At 36.5% G+C, this 17,650-nt stretch overlaps 1 protein-coding gene across 6 annotated transcripts in view; it reads left to right on the forward strand.

Moving 5' to 3' along the window:
* The window catches only part of LOC308243090 (mediator of RNA polymerase II transcription subunit 18), a 102,926-nt gene that overhangs the window by 60,221 nt on the left and 25,055 nt on the right, over positions 1-17,650 (forward strand). Inside the window, exons 1-2 of one of the 6 annotated variants that reach the window (XM_080658221.1) lie at positions 1,930-2,213; positions 16,787-16,814. The exons of 2 other annotated variants lie outside the window; for them this stretch is intronic. In XM_080658221.1, the coding sequence (XP_080514347.1) occupies positions 2,205-2,213; positions 16,787-16,814 (37 nt within the window). In that variant the 5' untranslated portion in view covers positions 1,930-2,204. Of the gene's footprint in view, positions 1-1,929; positions 2,214-16,786; positions 16,815-17,650 lie in introns of those variants that run through there. 3 more of the 6 variants (XM_080658218.1, XM_080658220.1, XM_080658223.1) reach the window with 3 other exon arrangements.

Consider the following 17,650-nt stretch of genomic DNA (forward strand, 5'->3'; position numbering starts at 1 on the left):
TCATTGATAGGCTGCCTCTTGCATGCCCCCCACTGGGGATCCAGCCTGCAACCCAGGCATGTGCCCTTGACTAGAATCGAACCTGGGACCCTCCAATCTGTAGACTGACGCTCTATCCACTGAGCCAAACCAGCCAGAGCTCCAAGGGCTTTTTTTAAATGTTCATGTCATTTCATCCCTATAACTGCCCTGTACTGTTTTTTGTATTGTGTTGCCCATCTTACAGATTAGAAAACCGAGGCTCAGAGAGGTGTGAAGTAACTTGCCTAGTGTTACCACCAAGTAATAGATTTGAAATTAAAATTTCATTTGCCTCCAAAGCTCATCCTCTTAAGCAATATGCTGTATTATCTTCATGATGATGGTGGTGATGTGGTGATAGTTATAATATTTTAAGTACCTACTGGGTACTGGACAATTTATTTGCCCCCTTATGTTTCCCCCATATTATAGTAGTAGAAACTGCTATTGCATATGTTACACTTTTAGGCTAATAAATATAAGTGCCAGAGTTAGAAGGTATTAGAAATTCTTACATTGCAGTATTCTTTCAATTTATTTGTCCTTTTATTCTCTTTCCTATTTTAAGGTCAATATCATAATGTTTTTCTGACTACTATCAGTATTAACAATTAAATGTTGCCTGAGTATTTCTTCGCTTTGTTTTCTTACTGATGCCTTAGCATTGTCATTTTCTTATTTGCTACCTTTGCTTTTTTTTTTTTTTGTATCAAAGCAGATAATGGGGTTAAGACAATGCGGGTGGGGGAGAGAAGCTACCTAAGAAAAGGCAAAAGGAAAGCCCAGGTATAGAAATCTTCCTGTGACCTCAGTTTGGAGAACAAGGATTTAAACTAAAAGGTCCGTGTTTTGGGTAGCTCTTATTTGTTGAAGGAATATTAGGGCTTCAGCACTTAAAAAGTTGGTGACATAAGACACAGGATTTGACCTTACTAGCTTTAGTTTTCTTATCTGATAATAGAGTAAATCATATATTCTTCACAACACATGGTTAGTTGTGATGATGATGAAATGAAATAACCTACATAAAACTCCTTAATATAATGCTCAAATTGTTAGTTCCCCATTTTATCTTGAAGAGTTAGTGAAATAATCCAGAGCATGTGGCCAAACACTGGTAAGTTTGTGTTATGTGTGGCTTTTTTACATTTAGAAAATTTAGTGTTAACATACACAGGCATGTATGTAAATAAAAATTCATGTAGTATTCTTAATGATGCCTATATGTAAATTATATCAATGAAAATGAAATATCAGTATGTAAACTGGACTCTTGGTTGCTGCATGTGGTTAGCTGATATGTCCATGTATTATACCAAAAATGTGGGACCACTGCTTTGTATTCCCCAAGATCAAATATGGTTATAGAGCTGTGGCAAAAAAGACAAATATTGTATAATATCTTCCAAATATTTATATCAAGTTTACTATCTTAGTAAGCAAAGTGTTCAGAAACATTTCTTTTTATTTTTAGAAAAAGTATATTCAACCTAAAATAACATTCCTAATGTTATTAATTCCCAGTATGTAGATCTCTTTCTGATTTGGATATGCCACTCAGAGGTAGAAATACAATTTGAGAGCAAGCAGGGAAATGTGAGAACAGTCTGATACTTTTCGGTCAAGCCTGTATCTAAAACATACCTTTAAATGGATGTCTGCTCCCATTAGCCTGCTATGCGAAACCCTGGTGGTTTTTTGTGTGATTAAATTTGTAAGTTCTTTGGTAGGCTCTTGCGTAAGCTCCCTTTCTTCTGTGTCTCCAGCCTGGAGAGCAGGAACCAAGCTCAGTATCAGGAAAAGTAGGTGTGGACTTTCAGGGCTTGCCGCTCAGCAGCTAGAATGTGGTTGGCAGTCTCCTCCCCTTCCTGCACTTCTGCTCTTCACAGTGTGCACCCTGGAATGACAGGCATTCCTGTGTGAAGAGAGCCAGCGTGAAGACGTTTTTGTAAGAACCTCCAGTGCCCAGGCCGGGATACAGGGAAAGAGAAACTCCGGCAGATTGACCTCATGCCATTTCCTGATGTTTGGCAGTGACACTGAGAGAGGAGTGCGCGTCCCCTCCTTATGTGGATTTATCTTTTAAGGAAAGTTCGCTTTGGTCCGGGACAGTTTGTTGTCGTGAGATACATCAGACAATATAATCATGGGGCAAGCTGATGTCTCCAGACCGGTAAATCCAGATGCAATTGGTGAGTAATAAAAGGCAAAGAAATAAAATCTTGACAGACAAGGCAGATCTACAGATGAAGTTGAATATTTTAAAGGGATTTGAATGTAAGGAATTTGATGCTTATAACTTTGGACATTTATAACTTTGTGAAGAATAAATGAAAACATATCAGTTATTTTTCACTTAGTTGTATTAATCTACCACACATAGTTTTGTTTTACTTGGTTCCTTTGGAGTTCTTTTTATATATAATATTGCTAGGAAACCACCTGTTAATTTCTTGACTTTGCAGATAATAAGTGCTATACAAACTCGTATTTAGAATTCAGTGGTGTTTTACTAGTATTTTACAGGGCTTGGGCAATTGATAGATATATATGGTGTAGAACTAGACCTGTTGACTTCTATAAACAGGACCATTTTAAAGAGTTGATTTAATTTTTTAGACTGATTTATACAATTTCCAAATAAGTCTCAGGCTTTTTCCATTGTGCTGGTGTTTCCATTTCTCATGAGACAATACTTTGGTATAAATATTTCTGAAGTCAGTACTTTACATTTGCAATGTTATTATCTCAGAGATAGCTAGAGATCCGGCTGATAATTGTGAGTGTAGCTCAGAGTTTCAAAGCTTTTAAGTGAAGTGGAAGTCCATTGTTACTGAAGACTTATTTTTCCAAACTTCTGAGCTTTTGTATAAGATGAAGATAGAAAGGAAGGAAGAAGAAATTTAAATGGATGTTCATTAAACAGTTGTTAACATTAATCTATTTTTTAAAAAGATGTATACTTTTTTTTTTTTTACACTTAGGAAGCAGCAGAAAACATGTTCAGTCCTAGGCTGCCTTTTTTTTTTTTTCTTCAAAAATGAAAAATGGGGGTGACTTTAAAGAAAAGTATAAAAGAGTGGGGAACACAGGTTAACACTCCCAAATGTCTCATGATTTAATGTGATTTAGTTTCTAAAGGTAAGTTTTCTCCTGAGAACTTGCCAGATGAAATTCCTACAAAGTATTTTTCATGTTTTACTGAATCTGAGGCACATGGATTGCAAAGTGAGTCATTTAGCAATAGATTTTTAACACTGAAGTCAGGACTTGACTCACTTTACCTTCCTTGATCACCAGGGCTAGGTCCATATCAATTCACTAACTCAAAAAAAAGTTTTATAAATCGAGAAAGTTGTAGAAAAGAATATAAAGGACCCTCTGGGGCCACTATCCAGCTTTAGAAATGAAATCTAAAACAGAGATATGTCCCACTCTATCTTACCCCTTGCTCTGTGTCCACATTCACTTATGACATTTTGAGCCTTTGCTCTCAGAGATAACCACTCTCCAGAATTTGGTGATATTAGGCCCAGCCATTGTGGCTTAGTTATTGAGCATCAACCTGTGAACCAGGAGGTCATGGTTTGATTCCTGGTCAGGGCATATGCCCTGGTTATGGGCTCAATCCCCAGTGTGGGATGTACAGGAGGCAACCGATCAATGATTCTCTCTCATCGTTGATGTTTCTATTTCTCCCTCCCCCTTCCTCTCTGAAATCAATAAAAATATATATAAAAGAAAAAATTTGGTGAGAATAGTTTTGGGCCAATAAATTCTCTTGTGGTTTCAAAGATTAGTTCTTTATTAACAAGTATAATAAGGACCTAAATAATGCTAGGCATTTATTTATGAGATGGAAATGAGAGTCTTTGAAAAGCAAGAAATGGGTAAGCAGGTATAACTTAATGATGGGTGGTGATATTTATGACGAAAGCCCATCTAACATCTATATACTACACACAAAAATTCATTTGAGTAGATAAAGTTTGATATTTCTTATGCTTCTAAAGAAAAATGAGAAATCAAATTCATAAATTTTTCTAACTACCAAGTATCCCTAATAAGAGACTTCTAAAGAAGAAATAGAAGTCACTCAAGTATCTAACAAAAATTTTTATATTCTCTCTAGATTTAATTTGGGGGTTTTTATTTCCTATTACCTAGATAATTTCTAGGTGACTATAAGCTATTTTCATGGACAGACTCTGTTTATATTATTTATAATTTAGGATGTACTAGTGTTCTATTCGAGCAAATCAGGATTGGGTCATGAAGGTTTAACATTGACAACTTTGGGGACTTATACCATTATTTTAAAGGCTTTTACCAAACATAACAATTTTTAATGAAATTCAAAAAGCATTTCAATGGGTAAGGATTCTGAAAAGTCTTATCAGATTCTTTGAAAGGATGCATGTCCAAAGTAAATTAAGACATAAATAATTTGTTTATGTTTCTAGGCCTGTAATATGGTAATAAGTTTTGAACTTTAAAATTGATAGTACTAGTTTTGGGCAAACCAAGTGATGTAAAATAAGTTACTGAATATATTGAATTTATTTATTATTTTTAAGGCACTGTGAATGTAATAGTAAACCATGTATAGGTATAACTCATATCTAGTTGAGAATTTAAAAAATTAAATTCAAAATATTAATAAATTTGTTTAAGATAAACATATTTTTTTCTAAGTTAGTTGACTCCCTTGACTTATGATGGATATCCAGAGCTATTAACTAAGAAGAGTCTGCTTTCAAACAAATAACCTTTGTCTGAGACTCATATGCAAATTTTTTAAATATATTTTATTAATTTTTTACAGAGAGGAAGGGAGAGGGATAGAGAGTTAGAAACATCGATGAGAAAGAAACATTGATCAGCTGCCTCCTGCACACTCCCCACTGGGGATGTGCCCGCAACCAAGGTACATGCCCTTGATCGGAATCGAACTTGGGACCTTTCAGTCCGCAGGCTGATGCTCTATCCACTGAGCCAAACCAGTTAGGGCTCATATGCAAATTTATGAGCTGTTATGTCAATACCTAACTAAAGTTTTTACCATAGAATCTTTTTAACAACTGGTGAACTAATTGAGTAATTGAGTGAACTGCTGAGTAGGAATTTATGCTGTAGTGTTTATTCAAGGAAATAAGTAGTCATCCTCAGAAGTTCATATTTTAAAAATTATCCTTAAGTGAAATATGTCCATAGGAGAAAGTCTGTAGATTTACTCAGATAAAACTTTCAGCCCAGCCAGTGAGGCTCAGTGGTTGAGGGTTGACCTATGAACCAGGAGGTCATGGTTCGATTCTGGTCAGGGTATATGCCTGGGTTGCAGGCTCAGTCCCCACTGTGGGGCGTGCAGGAGGCAACGATCAATGATTCTCTCATTGATGTTTCTCTCTCTCTCTTCCTCTCCCTTCCTCACTGAAATCAATAAAAATGTATTTTTTAAAACTTTCCAATAATGCTTCGTAGTTCTCTATCAACATAAAAGCTGTTTCTATGTTTACTGGAATTCTTTACTTTGTATCATATTAAAACAACCAGTGCACATGTTCTTAAATTAGGCACAAGGCCAAAGAATTTTAATAACCTCTCCCCAGCCATTTAGTCTGGAACTTTCCTTCTCTTTGCCTTCCATTTCCTATCTCTAGCTTTTTTCTTTTCTTCTTTTTTGACTCTTCACATACCTTTTATTAATTAATTAGCCTCTTTTTTTCTGCTTTTCTTTTACATAGGAATTTATTGTTTTAAAAGATACTGTATTATAATATTTCCACTTACTTACATTTTTTTTTCCATTGTCACTTGATTCATTTTGCTCTGAAATCTATACATGATAATAGGAGTAATTCTGAGAGTGCTGATTTCAAAATGTATCATTCTTTCGAGGCAAAATTAGTAAGGAGACTGATGGATGAATAACAGTATTAACATAGGAATAAATAGTAGATGGGTTAATTAAAAATAAACTTCATAGGACTTTAAAGAAAAACACTTGGCATTATTTAGTTATCAGAGGTATTGGAGACATATCTCATATCTATATAGGTCTAACAATAAATGCTTTCTTCTAAGAAAGAAGGAACCGGCATACTTTCCGCATAAAATCCAGGAATGAGGAGGAAGCGATAGTATAGGATCCTGTCGTGGACTCCTTAAAGAATTTTCTGTTTTTCGAATGTGGAATACCAATAAAAAATTATCCACTCTTTCTGCCCCATTGGATTTTCTGATAACCTGTTGTCACAAGAATGTGTCCTTCTTTCTTCTTGCAAGTAAAACTTTGGGAAGTTTAAGGGTTTTTTTGTTTTGTTTTTAATGAGAGAATATATTATATTCTAGCACCTCACTACAAAAACTTATTCTCGCCCGGGCCACTGTGGCCCAGTTGGTTGAAGTATCATCCTGTACACCAAAGAGTGGTGGGTTCAATTCCCAGTCAGGGCACATACCCAGGTTTCAGATTCAATCCCCAGTGGGGACTCGTGCAGGAGGCAACCCATTGATGTTTCTCTCTGTAAAATCAATTTAAAAAAAACCTTACTATTAACTTGGAATTTTTATCAAAAAAGTATATATCTCGCCCTAGCTGGATTTGCTCAGTGGATAGAGCGTTGGCCTGCACACTGAAGGGTCCCAGGTTCGATTTCGGCAAAGGGTACATGCCCTTGTTGCAGGCTCAATCCCAAGTAGGGGGTGTGCAGGAGGCAGCCAATCAGTGATTCTCTCTCATCATTGATGTTTCTGTCTCTCTCTCCCTCCCCTTTCTCTCTGGAATCAATAAAAAAATATATAGCCCTAGCTGGTTTGTCTCAGTGGATAGAGCGTCAGCCTGCAGACTGAAGGGTCCCAGGTTTGATTCTGGTCAAGGGCACAAGCCTGGGTTGCGGGCTCGATCCCCAATAGGGGGCGTGCAGGAGGCAGCTGATCAATGATTCTCTCTCATCATTGATGTTTCTATCTCTCCCTCTCCCTTCCTCTCTAAGATCAATAAAAATATATTTAAAATATATATATATATATATATATATATATATATATATATATATATATTTAAAAGTGTATATATCAAGTTGCCAAGGGTAAAGCAGCATCACTACTTGATGCAATTATGGTCAGAAAACTGTTTTCCCAGAGTTTGAACCTCAGGACTAATTGTACCTGCAAGAACATTACATAGAAAGACCTTCTCCCTGACTATCAATTCTGTTTCCCAAAGGTCAGAACTATGCAGTACTTCCAAGGAAAGTTATGGGCCTGAACTAGACAAAGCCTGCTTTGTTCATTAGTGACAGCTTTTGCTTTAATTCTGTTGCAGTTTCCTAAAACAGTTCTTTAAATCCAATAATAACCTTTTTTTAGAAGGCATAAGTGAGTACAATAATGTAAGTACTGTAAATTAATGTTCTCCATTTACAAAGTTCTGATGCTGTTAAAAAGCTTGTGTAAAAGCAGTATCTGTTACAAGCTAGATGAGCATAAAAGATAAATAAATAGACAAAACTATTAGATTATAAATAGAAGGAAACACAATATATGTAAGTCAAATCATTATGCTGTACACCTTAAACTAAAAAAGAAAAAAGAAATTGGCACCTCTTGATAATGGAGTAAGTATCTTGTTGCAAAAAAATTACAGATTTTTAAATTTTGGGCAAATAACTGATTATAATAAAAGTTTCATGGGTAAAATGGGACTTTATACACTTTAAATCTAGATATTTTTTTAAACCCCATAAGGTATAAGAAATAGAGGTAGAACTAAGACTCAATAATTTTGTTGCTTATCACCAAACCTAGTGACAGGGAGAAGGTAGTGAAGGCTATGTTGACAAGTGAGTTTTCTATTGAGTCCAATTGCCGGTACCTTACCTTGCCTTCCAACATGGTTGATTAAGAATTGGTTGGCCCTAACCAGTTTGGCTCAGTGGATCTAGAGCGCTGGCCTGCGGACTCAAGGGTCCCAGGTTCGATTCCGGTCAGGGGCATGTACTTTGGTTGTGGGCACATCCCCAGTGGGGAGTGTGCAGGAGGCAGCTGATCGATGTTTCTCTCTCATCGATGTTTCTAACTCTCTATCTCTCTCCCTTCCTCTCTGTAAAAAATCAATAAAGTATATTTAAAAAAAAAAAAGAATTGGTTGTAATATGGATTCTAAAATGAACACTATCTTTGACCTAGGGTTTATTGTTGAACTCTGTTTTATCCCTTATCTCTAGAAGGTAAAGTAGGTATAATAATGTATCTATAGCAAATAATTAATGATAACTTTATTGATGAAAAATGCTAAGTAAATTTTAATAATACTACACATTTATTTTAAAATCACCCTAGAAATTCACCTGGAACAACTAGAACTAAAAAACTTGAATTAAATGTTGGCCATAAAAACTTGGGAGTTGAAGAAACTACTAAAACTCTGCATAATACATAATATAGAAACAAGCCTATGAAATGTGAGGTGCTACAACTTGAATGAGAGAGTAAAGTAGTTTAAATACCAGGGCATAGTTTCAGGGTATTACTCAAACTGGAAACTCCAAACTCTGATTTGATTCGTTATCTTCCTCTCCCAACAACCGCCCCCTCCAGAAAACATCAAGACCTCCAACTCTGACTTGCTTTCCTAGTTGCCTGCAGCTGCATGACTCAAAGAAAAAGGTGTTTTCTTTGGAACACACAATCATAAAACTAAAGCCAGCATCCTACACCCTGTTTTCTGTCAAACAAAAGGAAACTTGGAGGGAAACTACCTTGTGTTGGCTGTCACGGAAAGAATAGGGTCATAAAGCCATTTTAAACTTCATAATTAGTTTAAACAGAAATAATGGAATATCCAAATGTGACTCCAAGCCTGTATTTCTTGTCAAATTGGAAATGGGAGGGAGATGGTCATAAAATCAGAAGTATTGAGAACAAGTGGTTGATGTACAAATTTGCTTAAGAACAGTTTCAAATTCACATCTCTCTTCTTATGAGTATACTAGAGGCCCAGTGCACTAATTCATGCACGGGTGGGGGCTGGCCAGGAGGAGGGGCCGCACAAGGGCTCCAGGGCATGTCCGGCCCATCTCACTCAGTCCAGATTGGCCGAACCCGAGCAGCAAGCTAAAGTACCGATCAGAGTATCTGCCCCCTGGTGGTCAGTGCACGTCATAGCAAGCGGTTGAGCGGCCTTAGCATATCATTAGCATATTACGCTTTGATTGGTTGAATTGACAACCAGACACTTAGCATATTAGGCTTTTATTATACAGGATAACAAATCTGAGGTATAATTGTATCAAAAATTAAAAAAGAGGGATGCCAAAACCGGTTTGGCTCAGTGGATAGAGCATCAGCCTGCGGACTGAAAGGTCCCAGGTTCGATTCCGGTCAAGGGCACGTAACTTGGTTGCGGGCACATCCCCAGTAGGAGGTGTGCAGGAGGCAGCTAATCGATGTTTCTCTCTCATCGATGTTTCTAACTCTCTATCCCTCTTCCTTCCTCTCTGTAAAAAATCAATAAAATATATTAAAAAAAAAAAAAGAGGGATGATTTCTAGGTACATGAATATACTTTTCATTGTATAATTTATTTACTTGTTAGTTTCTCTTTCTATTGCAGTTTTCTAAGTGATGGAATTGAATTTTCTTCCTGTCAGACAAAAATTTATAGTCAGAAACCTGAACTAGTATACCAGTTTTAATGGATCCAAGAATGCTCCAGAGATTAGTGACTTCAGTTAGATATAGTAAGCCCCTGCCCTAAAGGATTTATGCATACTCTCAAACCCTTCATTCTACAGCTGGAAAGTTTACAGCTGGTGAATTTAGATCACCTTTAAATTTGGTTTCTAACTCCTTTAGCACAAGATTGTACTCATGGCGAACAAGGGTGGTATACTTAAAGAATACAGGACTAGAAGGTGTCTTTTGGGTAACCCAAATCTCACTTTAACATGTGTCATTACTTTAAATACCAAAGAATATATCCTTGAGTGGTTTAATTTGCTTACTGTTTCAGACTATGTTTTTTTAAAATATATTTTATTGATTTTTTACAGAAAGGAAGGGAGAGGGATAGAGAGTTAGAAACATTGATGAGAGAGAAACATCAATCAGCTGCCTCCTGCACACCTCCTACTGGGGATGTGCCCACAACCAAGGTACATGCTCTTGACTGGAATTGAACCTGGGACCTTTCAGTCCTCAGGCTGATGCTCTATCCACTGATCCAAACCGGTTAGGGTCAGACTATGATTTTTATGTGGTAAATAATTCTTTTTTTTTTTTTTTGAAGCCTAACGTGTAGAAAGAATTGTTTTCTTTTGTGTATTTATGTGTATGTTGGACTTCATTTATTAACTGTGATGGTTTGAAAGCTCTCACTTCCCATTGTAAAAAGTAAATTTTTTTTTCCAGTTATAAAAGCCATACATGTTTATTGTTAAAAAATATATAGGAAGCCGAAACCGGTTTGGCTCAGTGGATAGAGCGTCGGCCTGCGGACTGAAAGGTCCCAGGTTCGATTCCGGTTAAGGGCACGTTCCTTGGTTGTGGGCACATCCCCAGTGGGGGGTGTGCAGGAGGCAGCTGATCGATGTTTCTCTCTCATCGATGTTTCTAACTCTCTATCCCTCTCCCTTCCTCTCTGTAAAAAATCAATAAAATATATTAAAAAAAAAATATATATATATATACATATACATATATATATATATATATATATATATATATATATATATATATATGGGAAGCTAGCAAGAAGAAACACAAGTCTCTCATAATCCTACCATTACAATATATTTACATTTTGGTTTAGTTCCTTCATTCTCCTTTTTAACAAAAATTAGCATAGTTTAAATAACATGATATATAATTTACATATATATTTATATTATGCTTTTAATCTAGGATTATTACTCTAGAAATCATTTTAATGATTATATACTAGAGGCCCGATGCACGAAATTTGTGCAAGGGGCTCAGCCCTCACAGCCCCAGCTGCCTCAGGGCTCCGGCTTATAAGATTGTTGTGGAAGGTTGTTCCACAAGGTCATTCTGCTGTCCGGTCTAATTAGCATATTAGCTTTTTATTATATAGGATTGTTTTATATTAATTTTTCTCTTTTTTTGTTTTTGGTTATTCCTTAACCAAGAATATCTTTTCCATTGACTTTTAAAGGGAGTGATAGGGAAGGAGGGAGGAAGAGAGAGAGAGACAGAGAGAGCGCGAAAGAAAGAGAAACATAGATAGGAGGGAGACACATCAATTGGTTGCCTCCCGAACTCACCCCAACCAGGGCCAGGAAGTGAACCTGTAACTCAGGTATGTGCCTTTGGGAATCAAAGCCAAGACTTCTGGTGCTCGGGCCAACACTCTAACCGCTGAGACACACCAGCCAGGGTTGTTTTATATAAAATTTTCAGTTTATTTATTCACATACCTATTGTTGTACATTCAACTCATTTCCAATGATTTACCACTCTAAATAGCACTATCAGAAATAATATCTTTGAGAAGCTTTTATTAGAAAAAATAGTCATATAATTTATATAGAGTTGGAATTAAAATTCTGAAAAAAATATGTGCATGACCCTAGCCACTATTCTAAGTTACAAATAATACCTAGTTAGATAACAAACAATATATGCCCAAATGGAATTTGATAGTGAGAGACCAATATCTGTTTCATAGACTCTTCAAAGTTGGATTTAGGCAGACTGCTGAGTAGGTCTTTCTATGAATTTTACCATTAGTCTACTTTCAGTCTGCTACCTTTCCTTCCTGACAATACTCTTGGATTTAAGTAGGGAAGGCTTGACTGGCTGCCTCCCCACTGTCATTTAATTATTTGAAGGTCCTACTCTTCCTATGTAGGATATTTGATAGAATCAAGTTTTTGTGATTTCCCTTTGGTGTCAGCATAATGGATTGAGGGTGAAAAGAAAAGATGATTTACTTCTTTCCCATTTCATTAGGAATAATTAATCTGCTTCTCTTTCTTTATTATTATTTTTTCTGATATCTTTTATGCATGAAAACACTCCCATGATTCAGAATTTCTTTCTTTCAGGAGGCACCTACCTAAGCAAAAAATGTGTGGGAAGAATTTTATCAACACTTTATTTTAATCAGTTATAGGTGTTGCTCTTGAATAATGGCTAAAACTTAAGTTTCCAGAGCACTCCCAGACCAGTCTCCACCAAAAATGCCTAATAGTATGACTTCAGATTTCTTTCCCATGTATGTTATCAACAACATAAAGATCTGCATCCCGTTTATATCACTTATGCTATGTGCAAATAGAAAGCATCTAAAAAATGAAGCATACAAAGAAAAGCAGTCCAACGGAGGCGGGGGGGTGAAGCCAACCAAATGACAATATAAAGTGCTGAAGTTAAATAAACAAAAAAACTGCAACTCCCAACTGAAAATACTATACCCAGTGCAAATATCCTTCAAAAATGATTAACTGGGGGAAAAAAATGATTAACTAAAATTATCCTAGTTGGAAACATAGAATTGCAGAAAGAAATGAAGAATATCTGAAAAAGCAAATATGTAGGGAATATAAAATAATATTGTTTGTTAAAACAACAATAATGTTTTCTGTGTTATATTGTTATGTATATGTAGTAAAACATGACTATTTACACAAAGAACAAATAGAGTTGAAATGTTATAAAATTCTTGCAATAAGTAGTAAACATACTAACTTAATGTAAATTGTAACAAGTCACGAATGAACAGGCCCTGGCCGAGTAAATCAGTTTATTAGAGCATCATCCCAATATGCCAAGGTTGCTCTAGCTGGTTTGGCTCAGTTGATAGAGTATCGGCCTTTGAACTGAAGGGTCCCTGGTTCAATTCTGGTCAAGGGCATCTACCTTAGTTGTAGGCTCAATCCGAGGCCCTGGTCTCTCACATAGTTGTTTTTCTCTCTCTGTCTCTCCTCCTCCCTTCCACTCTCTCTAAAAATTAATGGAAAAGTATCCTCAGGTGAGGATTAACAAAAATAAGTGTCTAACCCTAGCTGGTTTGATCTACAGACTGAAAGGTCCCAGGTTCGATTCCAGTCAAGGGCACATGCCTGGCCGGATTGCAGGCTCGATCCCCAGTAGGGGGCATGCAGGAGGCAGCCAATCAATGATTCTCTCTCATCATTGATGTTTCTATCTCTCTCTCCCTCTCACTTCCTCTCTGAAATCAATAAAAATATATTTTTTTAAAAATTAGTGTCCAATATGCCAAAGAAGCAACCAATGAATTTATAAATAAGTGGAACAACAAATCAATGTTCTCTCTTTCTCTCTCCACTCCTTTCTCTCCCCTTCCTCTCTCTAAAATCAATTTTAAAACAATGAATGCACAGAGCAAGACAAATAGAAAGTAGAGCAAAATGGTAGACTTAAGCCCAACTGTGTCAGTAAATACATTAACTATAAATGGATTAAGCTCTGTAAAAGACAACAATTGTCAAACTAAATAGAAAAACAAAATCAAGGCAAAAGTATTATTAGAGTGATATGGGGCATTTCATGATAAATGGATCTGTTCAACAGGAAGATATAACTCTAAATTTGTATATACCTAATAACATAAGCTTTAAAGTATATCAAGCAAAAATTAATAAAACTAAAAAGAAGAGACAAGTCCACTTTCATTGGTAGAGATGTTAACATATTTCTCTCAGTAACTGATAAAGCTGACAAATCAGAAGGATGTTATTGATTTATGCACTATGATTACCCAACTTGACCTAATTGGCATGTATAGAACACTCACTCAACAATTGCACAGTACACTTTCTAAGTGCACATGGAACATACTATGTTAAAATAACTGCAAACTTTTATATTGATTTTTTAAACATGTTTATTGATATTTAGAGAGAAAGGAAGGGAGATAGAAAGAGAGAGAGAAGAGAAAGAGACATTGATGTGGGAGTAAAACCTGCTTGTCTTGTACCTGGGATCAAGCCGGAAATCTGGGCATGTACCCTGACCGGGAATCCAATCAGCAACCCTTTGGTGCACGGGACAACACCCAACCAACTGAGCCACACCAGCCAGGACTCTATTGTTTATTTTTAATTTAAACTATATCTGAAACTAAGAAACTCAGGGAGACCCTCACAATTCTGTAGGAATATTGTGTCTGAGTAAGAAACACTGGAATGATGCCATGATTTTCTAGTTCATTTTTCTTCAACAATTTATTAGATTACAGGCATGCAGAGAATGTTTGCCTCTGTCTCTTTTAACATGTATCAGGTTTCTATTTAACAATCTGGGATTGGGTTTAACAAACCTGTGTGATCATAAGAATCACTTGTGAAGATTTTTTTTTAAAATAATGTTTTATTGATTTTAGCAAGAGGGAAGGAGAGGGAGAGAGAGAAAGAAACATCAATGTGAGAGAAAAATATCAATCGGCTGCCTCCTGCATCCCCTCCCCTTCTGGGGATCAGGCCCGCAACCCGGACTCGAACAAGTTACCTTTTGGTGCACAGGATGATGCTCAATCCACTGAGCCACACCCGTGGGGCACCTGTGAAGATTTTTAAAAACAGATTTCTAGTCCTGGCTGGTTTGGCTCAGTGGATAGATAGAGCATCAACCTGCAGACTAAAGGGCCCCGAGTTTGATTCTGGTCAAGGATACATGCCCAGGTTGTGGGTTAGATCCCAAGTAGGGGGCATGCAGGAGGCAGCCAATCAATGATTCTCATCATTGATATTTCTATCTCTCCCTCTCCCTTCCTCTCTGAAAGCAATAAAAATATATTTAAAAGAAAAGAAAACAGATTTCTAAGTCCCACCTTCTGGAGATTCTGTATTTTGAAAGGGCAACTGGGCTGATTCAAAAGTATTTGAACAGATTTGGGAGTCACTGAAATAATGTTCTGTTTTTCATAGGGAGAAGAGGGAGGTGGAGTGGAAAGAATATGAGAATATAAGAATATGAAGGAATACATTTGGATTAATAACTAGTTCAAGGTTGGGTATGGCTGAACCCCACTACATGAGGCAAGAGGCATATCCACTTCTAAAAGTTATATAAACATTAAAATTAAGTACATTTGCATAAAGCATCAAAGGAAAAATACTCTTTACTGACTATATTCAGTGACTTTTTAAAAAATATATTTTTTATTGATTTCAGAGAGGAAGGGAGAGGAGAGAGATAGAAACGTCAATGATGAGAGAGAATCATTGATTGGCTGCCACCTACACGCCCCCTACTGGGGATTGAGCCTGCAACCCAGGCATGTGCCCTTGACCGGAATTGAACCTGGTACCCTTCAGGCCACAGGCCGACGCTCTAACCATTGAGCAAAACCAGCTAGGGCTCAGTGACTTTCTTTACATAAAGAAAGAGGAGGGCTCTTCTTAGCAATAGATGTAATAGTGGACACGTTCATTTTTTTAATCTTAAGCTGTTGGTATTTTCCACACACGCTGTACTTTTTTATATAAACAGCACTTGTTTTTAGTTCATATGCTAGCAGGCATAAATATATTTAAAAGGATATCATGATTTGTTTTTAATATTTAAGAGAAAAGGGAGACATAAATATATTGTTCAATATAATGAAGAATTAAATGGGATTGAACTAAGTTCTACTTTAGAAATGATTAGATATCTGAGAAGACAGTGGGAGCAGGCTAGATTGGCTATATTTCAGTTAAGGACTTTACCGACGGACTTTTCTGTGAAGATATTAGCATCTAACATTTCTAAAGCTTTAGTGCCTTTTTTTCTTTGTAAAAGCATCAAATACTACTAATAACCTATTTTTTTTTTTTTTAGGTATTATTAGTCTGGGTTTTTTTTGTTTTGTGGTTGGGTTGTCTTTTTTTTAATCTACCCCATTACTCTTAAGTAACAAGCATTTTCCTATGTGTCTTTTAGCAGTTTATTCAGTTAGCAGGATATTTAAAATTGTAGTCCCTCCTTCCCTCTGCAAATAAGGTTACAATTTGAGAAGGATAAGTTTATGTTACTTACCTCCATTCTGAAAGGGTTACATTAACATATGTTAAATATTATGATATGTTGAGGTCTGATTGACATTCCACAATTGGGAGAATATTGTCTTAGTTAAAGCACTAACTTAAAAGCAATACCATGTGTTCACTCTTGGGGGTTCACCTCAGGGTACCATTGAGGGGGAACTGTTATGACAGGAGTTCTTCTAATGTCTCTGGCAACTACACTTTTTAAAATATGGTCCACTTTTACAATCAGATTTCATATGGGAGTTAAAGTAGTTGAGACCCAGGATGCCCATAACTAAATCATGCAACTGGGAAGAAAAGAGTCCCTGTCCTCCGTCCTCTTGATCTGCTTTCTTCAGTAACCAGGACCCTATTTGGCCCTGTCATCTGGATACATCAAAATAAAGCATCAGCAGCCATTGCTACATTCAGTCTGACCTTCATCAGTGGACTTCCCTAGACTCACATCTGTCAATTAGAAAAATATTGATTTTGATACTGTTTTCAAAAAAATTAATGCATGTTGGTTATATATTTTCTCTTATGAAAACATATCTACAGTATTAAAAATGATTTTAGTGAAGTTGTTATGTCCTTTTATATCCCCCCAAAAAGTGTTATTTACTCCAGATGGAAACTTTTTTTACAATAAACATGTTAACATGTGATAATACAGTATGTGGTCCTTGATATATTTCTATAAAGTAAAGGTCCCACTTTAATTTCAGGACTGTTATTCCACATGACTCTCTTTTTTTCTTCTCCTCTAGACTTCTCCAGAGAACCCTGGGACAGTAGGTGGAGTGCAAAACTATATTGTGTTGCCTTCCTGCTTTTTTTTGTTGCCTTCCTGCTTTTTAAAAGTATTATTCTTGGCCCAGTCTTGGCTGCTCCTTTCTCTGCCACTAAAGCTACCTAACTAAACCCTGCATGTATAGTCATTATGAGGGACTTACTTAATGGTCTTTCATTTCAATCCTGTACATCTACCATGTCAGTTATGTTTCTCGTGAAAGCCTTAAAATCAGAGTTGTCCCTAAAACAATATTGTGATAAGCAAAGTGGAATCTCACCACACCCCTACTTTAAAAAAAAAAAAAAATATTATTATTATTATTTTTTTTTTTTCATTTTAAACCACTATCCTTCTATGCCCCAGCTCCCCCACCTCAGTCCCCTTCCAGTGCTCCAGAACTCCCTAGGGTCTTGTGAAGGCAGAAAATAATCTGAAAAACAGATGTAAGTAAGGTGTTAACACTTAATGTGTCACCCCCTCTCTGAACTATTTATATCCTCTTTCAGGATATAAGAGGAGGATAGGGAGAGGGCAGTGTTTAACAAAGAATAATGACTCACTCACAAATGGTGGAATTCCCTGCTTCAGTGACAGGGGAGATAGTAGTGTTAGCTGGGGAAGACCTTCCTCATGCCAAAGAATGAGAAGGGCAACGACAGGAGGCTTCACGGGGCAAGATCTCATGCATAGTGGGAAGACATCCACATTTGTTGGTGTGCCTTTAAGAGATTTTGAGCTGGTTATAATCAACTCATTGAATTTTTGTCCTAAAATGATATCAACTTGGTTTGGTTCGTTTTCCTCCTCAGTAGTTTATCTGTCATGGATTTTGATGTTT

The sequence above is a fragment of the Plecotus auritus genome (genome assembly GCF_963455305.1).
Source record: "Plecotus auritus genome assembly, chromosome: 2".
NCBI classification, from domain to species: Eukaryota; Metazoa; Chordata; class Mammalia; order Chiroptera; family Vespertilionidae; genus Plecotus; species Plecotus auritus.